This window comes from Vicia villosa, linkage group LG5 (genome assembly GCF_029867415.1).
Source record: "Vicia villosa cultivar HV-30 ecotype Madison, WI linkage group LG5, Vvil1.0, whole genome shotgun sequence".
Lineage (NCBI taxonomy): Eukaryota > Viridiplantae > Streptophyta > Magnoliopsida > Fabales > Fabaceae > Vicia > Vicia villosa.
The window spans coordinates 102906394-102913696 of NC_081184.1; the positions used below are offsets into that span (position 1 = coordinate 102906394).

The 7303-nt window shown below is 30.5% G+C and overlaps 1 protein-coding gene and 1 long non-coding RNA gene across 2 annotated transcripts; both read right to left on the reverse strand.

Moving 5' to 3' along the window:
- Positions 1–1712: 1712 nt before the first annotated feature.
- Positions 1713–2482, reverse strand: LOC131606949 (uncharacterized). Its single transcript, XR_009285126.1, has 2 exons — positions 2091–2482; positions 1713–1996 (listed from the first exon to the last, which is right to left on the reverse strand). It is a non-coding gene; the product is annotated as an uncharacterized LOC131606949 (long non-coding RNA).
- A 3331-nt stretch (positions 2483–5813) lies between these two features.
- LOC131606950 (uncharacterized) lies at positions 5814–6749 on the reverse strand. The gene is made up of 5 exons (XM_058879029.1): positions 6645–6749; positions 6448–6558; positions 6267–6348; positions 6079–6174; positions 5814–5993 (listed from the first exon to the last, which is right to left on the reverse strand). Exons 1-5 carry the CDS (start codon positions 6701–6703, stop codon positions 5889–5891), a joined length of 453 nt encoding a protein of 150 aa, XP_058735012.1. The 5' UTR covers positions 6704–6749; the 3' UTR covers positions 5814–5888.
- Positions 6750–7303: the final 554 nt, after the last annotated feature.

The following is a 7303-nucleotide window of genomic DNA, read 5'->3' on the forward strand; positions in this document are numbered from 1 at the left end:
TCATTTACTACCACAACATTGATAGCCTAAGCAAAGATGACTGACTCCAAGGGTAAAAGATATATCACCAACTATCAAGCGAGCGATAGCCTAAGAAAAGATGGTATAAGGAAAAAAAAGTCATCTACTACCATAATAGTGGCAACCTAAGAAAAGATGAAGTGATATTCCAAGAAGAACGATCCATCTACTACCATAACAATGGTAGCCTAAACAAAGTTGAAAGGACTTCAGATGTAAAAGGTATATCACCTACTATCAAACGAGCGACATCCTAAGCAAAGACGATATAAGGAAAAATTAGTCATCTACTACCATAATAGTGGTAATCTAATCAAAGATGACATGAGATTCCAAGAAGAACAGTCCATCTACTACCATAATAGTGGTAGCCTAAGCAAAGATGAAAGGACTTTAGAGGTGGAGAATATATATCACATACCATTAAACAAATGATGGCCTAAGCAAAGATGATGTAATTTCAAAAATAAGCTTTCGCATAACAAAGTTCAACTTCTTCTTTAACTAAATCTTTTACTTAGAAAGGGCAACAGAAAAACTCCTTAAAAGGTAACCATTTGCTGTAAGATTTTTACGACAAATTATCTCTATCATCTTGAAGAGATCAATCATTCATCGAAATAATAATTTTCTTCACTGGGAATGAACAGACTGCTCCATAGAGACTCCCATCTTTATCCAAGAGGAAATTTTGGGACATCCAAGTTTCTTAAATAAAGATACCATCACTTATTTTATGGGTACTAAATCAGAAAGTATTTGCAATAACAACTACTGGGGAATAAATCTAACTTTCTGGAGAACCATAAACAAGTTCTTATTGAGGAGACAGAGTCTTCAACTATACAAAAAAATGCACTCTCAATCTAGGATTTATTCCCTAGAGAGATCCAAATAATCATATATGTCGGAGACAGAGTTCAATCAAAAACTGAACTAGAGAGAGACATCTAAACAAGATACTTTTCAACGAAGAATAAGCTCAACTGAGGATTTATTCTATCTAGAGATAAACAAACAAATGGAAGAATACTTGCATAACATAATAATATATTTTTAAAGTTTTTTTTATAAAAAAGAGTTAGAGATACTTAACTTAAGTTTTAAAGTAAATATTAATATTATTTTTATTAAAGTTATTGATTTGTAAGTATCAATATTTTATTTACATCAATATATAAATATATAAATATTATTATTACAAATTAAACTTTAAATTTATCATTTATACTCATTTAACTCAAATAAAACATATTAATTAAACTATACATCACTTACCCTACATTGTTGTTTCTGATATTTTATATGAATAAAAACAAATATAATACTTTGCATAGCATAATAACATATTTTTAAGTTTGTTATAAAAAGAGTTAGAGATACTTAACTCAAGTTTTTAAATAAATTACAAAAATATAAATATTATTTTTATTATAACTGTTAATTTATAAATATCAATATTTTATTTACATCAAGATATAAATATATAGTAGTACTATTATTAAATTAACTCATGTTTTAAAGTAAATTACAAAATATAAATATTATTTTTATTATAACTGTTAATTTATAAATATTAATATTTTATTTACATCAATATATAAATATATAGTAATATTATTATTAAAGATTAAACTTTAAATTTATCATTTATACTCATTTAACTCAACTATCACAAGTAATAATTGAGGTATATCAATTTAAATATCAATTTATTTTATTTGTAAATATCTATTAAACTATCCGTCTCATACACGTGACGGATTTTATCCGCGGATATGAATATTTTTGTCATCCCTACTCACACATTTAGGTATATCAACTATCCAAAATACAAACATTATAAACAACAAATAAAATTATATAGTTAGATGTAATTGTTATTCTAACACATAGTGACAATAGTTATCAATGCATCTCATTTTTGGGGGAGACTCTTCTGGACAATCAAAGTGAGAAACGCAGGGAATGACATCTGCATTGTCAAGCGAAAAACAAAAGTTGTTACTACAATGTGACATGATATTTTATATAAGATAGATGAGAACATGGTGTTAAAAAGTACTTACCAGCCCTGATTTCAACAAGAAATGGAGAAAGCAAAATACTCAAAACATAAACAAATATGAAAATTTGAACCATATTTTTCATCATTTACGTGAAATAAATAGAATATTTTTTGACCACTTTATAAATAAAAATTTCAAGCTTTATTAACTTCTGATAAAAAACTTTAAGGCCTTTTATAAAATTGGAATTATTTTTAAATGTCTTTAATTAATTAGTATTCATGTTTGTGAAAGTTCTTTTTTTATTTTATTTTAAATTCCACTATATTTTTTATTAACTTCTAACCTTTCGGAATAGATAAGGGAGAATCTCAAAGAAGAAATAATACTAATGAATGTTAAAATAAAAATTATTAGTTGTATAAATAACATATCGAAGAGCTGACAACACGTTTTTTATAAATTAAACGTATTATAGGAATATATTTTGTTAACAAATTTTCTATCAAATGTGAAAATCGTATCAAATGAGAAGATATTATGTTTTCTTGCTCAAGAAAAGAAATATATATAATTATTATGGAATATGGTATTATTTTAGTATCAATATAAATGAATAAAATATAAGCTTTGATTTTATTTATTTGGGCTTTGTTTTTAATTAATTAATCAACACAATATTTTATTTGATTATTCGACATATAGACTTCAAAACAAAGGCATAACATTTAAGAAATAGTAGATGCAGTTCTTTTTGTAAATTTAAAAAAAGTTATGAGAGGTAATGAGGGGTTTATTTGGTTCTTTTATTTGGAGTTTATAGTTGTTTAGAAATGGTATTATTTTTAGGAATTCCGTGTGAAATACGCAATATGATTTAGGGGTGTAAGACGGTCATTTGGAGGTGATTTTTTATTGAGAATATTTCTCATGTCAATTGTAATTTTTTAGTTTGACAAAAATATTTTGTTTTACTTAAGTTAAATTTTAATTGGTGGGTAATTTTCTCTCGCGACTTTGACCCATTTTTGTAATCTCGTTTCGAAAACCTTTATTCTATTAATACATCTTGCTTAAAAAAAAAACATATCGCAATAATAAAATGCTATGTGATATTGGTGTAAAATATTCTTTGCATATTTTTCAAAATTTCAATAACAAACATATCATTTGGCATCAAACCAGGCTCGCAAGCTTAACACGGTTTTCGGGCCCTATTTATTTTAGGCAAATTTTTTGGTACCTTTTAGTTTAAGTTTGGTATCGGTATTTTAGTTTTAATTAATTTAAAATTTTAATTTTTTTAAAATAAAATAATATTAAAAAATAGTGTAACATTGAATATTATTATTTGATTGAAGAAAGATACTGATATCCAACCAAACTCAAGAATATCAGAGTGTTCACCTTTATTTTATTATATATGAGAATGACAGTGAGATTGATGTTACTACAACCTTGTTCAACATCATTCAAAATTTGTGTAATGTGAATTGTTCTCTTTTTTTCACTTTTATTTAGAGTATTGGGATATAAAGAAACAACAAAATTAGGAACAATGTTATCGAGTTATAGATAATAATTCTTAACAGAGCGGCTGAGTTATTCCTACCCTGGCAAGTTGCTCAAGAATACAAAACATCACTTCCTCACATTAAACAAGCTACTTTATTTGACAAGTGAATTAAGCCACCCACGGGTTGTTGTAAATTTTGAATATATTTCAAAAATTTTAAATAATTTTATCTCATCTTTAATTGACAAATATAAGAAAATGTTTTTTTAATGGTTATTATTTATTTTGTTTTATGATGATTTTAAATTGGTCAAATAATTTAATAAGTTTGACTTGAATGAGTCAAATCGATTACTCCAACTTTCTCTTTCTTATATAAAGTCCCCTACCATTTACAAGAAAAAAGACAGAAAAAAAAGAACGTAAAAATATTTTGTCTTTCCTTTCTTCTTTGTTTTTCTGGTTGCATCTCCTGGCAAATAATATTTCTTGTTGTTCTGATGCCTCAGAGTCTTATTAAGAATCTGAGAAGAACCTGTTGAATCCTGAGGGATTTGCGCTTATGAGGCGGATAAATCCTTAAGGATAGTGTACTTACACGCCTCAGGTTTATGTAATGACTTATTATTTTGCAGGTTCAATGCTTCTTATTCTGAGAAGAGATGATCGAGTTATAGTGGTGGTCAAATTTCTACAAAACGGGTCACACATAAAAAGGATCATACATAATTTAGTGACATTATTAGTCAATGTAGACATATTTTCTCATTATAGAAAGTCTAGTGTGGAGTTTATTAGGAGAAAAACAAATGAGGTTTTTATTGTCTAGATAAGGACCTTACTGAATCTGTAGTTGGTATAGCAGCTGAACAGGTAAAACAATTTGATCCTTTGGTTGATTTAAACAAAGCATTTGAGTTATTGAAACAACTCGATTCAAGTTTTCTCTGGTAATTTGAAGGGTGAATGAATCGGTTACGATTCGGTTAGCAGTTAGTTACGTTTTGAATCCAAGAAAGATGAATCAAGACTTTTTCTTTTGGTGATTAAATTTCTACTTTCAATGGAGATAAAGGAAATTGAAAGAATGATCGAGAGAGAATCAAGGGTAGAGAGATATCAGCCGATTGAAGAAGTGAAGGGGAGTCTCAAAATTCTGTTATCATTCATCTGCTATCGGATCTGTTAGTAATTCTCTTTTTTTTCATGTGCAAAATTCTGTTAACAAATTTGGTGTGGTTTAATTTTCGTGCCGGTTTGGTTTTTCTAAAATATATTGACTGTACTAAGTTGAGAATCTTCTGGTATGCTTGCATACCTCTTGTACAAGGATTATAACTTCGACCACAAGTTTACCCTGTCGGTTCCAAGTTCCAGTGGATTGGTAATTCTTATCCCAGTCTTTTTGTCATTGTAGTCGATGCGTAATTATTAAATCCTTTTTGTTTGAATATGCCATAGTTCTAATCACACGCACAATCACATATACTGATCATATAGTGATTCTCTCTGTCTGCGTGTGCATGCAATATTAACATTATTCTTCTTGTGTATATTATAATGAAAAATAAACAAGACACTACGCCGTACAAGGGCTTTCACAGCGCTTTTTTTGGCCTTTAACAGCGCTTTAAAGCGCTGCCAAAGCCAGCGCTGGCGTAGGCTACGAAAGCGCTTTTAAAAGCGCTCTGGTAGACCCCCCCTTTAAGAGCGCTTTCCTGGAAAAAGCGCTCTGGTAGGACCCCCTATAAGAGCGCTTTCCTGGAAAAAGCGCTCTGGTAGACCCCCCTTTAAGAGCGCTTCTTAGTAAAAGCGCTGGCAAAGACCAGTAAAAAAGCAAAAAAAATTAAAAAATTACGCAGCATACAAAAGCGCTTTTGGAAAAGCGCTCTGGTAGGCCCCCCTATGAGAGCGCTTTTTCCAGACAAAGCGCTCTCATAGGGGGGCCTACCAGAGCGCTTTTCCCAAAGCGCTTTTGTATGCTGCGTAATTTTTTAGTTTTTTTTGCTTTTTTACTGGTCTTTGCCAGCGCTTTTACTAAGAAGCGCTCTAGTATGTGGACCTTTAAGAGCGCTTTTTAGAAGCGCTGTAGTTGCTAAATGAGGTATTTTTATGTGCAGCCTATAATTTAATCCTCCCAGTCGACCTGTAATGTTTTCGACCTGTAATATTTTCGACCTGTAATATATTTTCGACCTGTAATATATTTTCGACTATATTATTTCAGCCATCAGTAAGACAATATATATACTAATATATACCATTATAATATCCAAAATTATATATATACATCATTACAAAATTATATATATACATCATTACAAAATCAACAATATTATAGTTCAAATCTGCATGAAAAATTGCTTAATATAAAATTGACACAATTCCTCTTTGATTTCTTCTAACTTTAGCTTCGAGTACCCAGCAGCACGGAATTCGTCAAGGTACTATAAAACAAAAACATAATATGAATAATATATTTAGGTAAATGTAATAAATTATATGAAATTATCTTAAGTTATAACTTTATACCGTGGGAGGAATCTCTAATTGATTCGCCTGAATGATTTCTTTCATAAACCTCAATACAAAGTATCCGCAGTCTGAACTGTTACGCTGTATCGGACACTACATAGAAAAACAAATAAGATTCTATATAAGTTGTCTTGTTTTACCAAGTAGCATAAATATTATAAGCAAATTTGTGAAAAGTAATGTACCTGCACTTCGATCCAGGTGATGTTGTTTGATTTAGTCCGGGATACCTGTGCGTCCCGTTGACTACGGAATACTTGTATTGATCTAATTAACAAATATATAAAAGCATATGTTTAGATCAATCCCACAAATAAGTAAATATATAAATATACACGAATATATATTTAGAACGATCCCACTTACAAATCAACGATTTCCTTCATGGCCGGATAATTGGTCCATTCACCCTTTACCGAATTCAGATAATACACGACTTCCCTTATCGGGTTGATAGCAAGCAGCAACCAGTGTGCTCTATAAATTAAAACAATAGGTTATATGAAAATATTGCTATACACTAAAGAAACAGAGATTAGATGAATAAAGAATGAGAAACTAACCCTACTGGTCGGGTATTATACGCCCAAAGATGCAGACATTCTGTATTGCCGGTGGACATGAATCTATCGACTAAGCGCTGTCTAACAGATTCCGGATCCGAAACAATTTCCATTCCACTGCAATGGGCGGAAGACACGAACCGGAATCTGTTAGACAATGCAGTCCCGCGCAACACTCTGTCATACAACAACCTTAAATAAAAACATAATAAACATTAGATTCTTTTTATTGAAAAGTGTAAATAAATTATATTGTGGGACTAATTAAATAATATATCGGATGAGTGAATATTACCGGATGTATGATTGCATATTACTGACGCCTAGTTGATCCTGGTCAAAAATCTCTTGCAAGTCGTCAATTGTAATATGTGACTTGAACTCAATACCGAAGACACTTTCATCCATATCGATTTCCCGTAAAGCACCATCCTTCATATCGGACATATCAACCATTGTTGCGAGTGTCGCCCGGTATCGAGGCACAAAAGCACCGCCTTTTCTTGCCGCTTGCTTCGGAGGACCACTGGGTGGTACGCTACGAACCTGCTGCGTCACTTGTTGTGACTCCCGAGCGGATGCCTAAAAATCATATAAGTTAGGTAAAATATAAAATCATGCATATTTTGATTCAGATTATATATTAACACTTTAAATGT

Excerpts from the sequence above, each read along its gene's own strand:
- LOC131606950 (XM_058879029.1), bottom strand. The coding sequence starts at position 6,703 with ATGTCCACCGGCAATACAGAATGTCTGCATCTTTGGGCGTATAATACC. Across the intron at positions 6,349-6,447 it reads ATGAAGGAAATCGTTGATTT|ATCAATACAAGTATTCCGTA; the intron begins GTAAGTGGGATC and ends TTTGTTAATTAG. Across the intron at positions 5,994-6,078 it reads AATTAGAGATTCCTCCCACG|TACCTTGACGAATTCCGTGC; the intron begins GTATAAAGTTAT and ends TTTGTTTTATAG.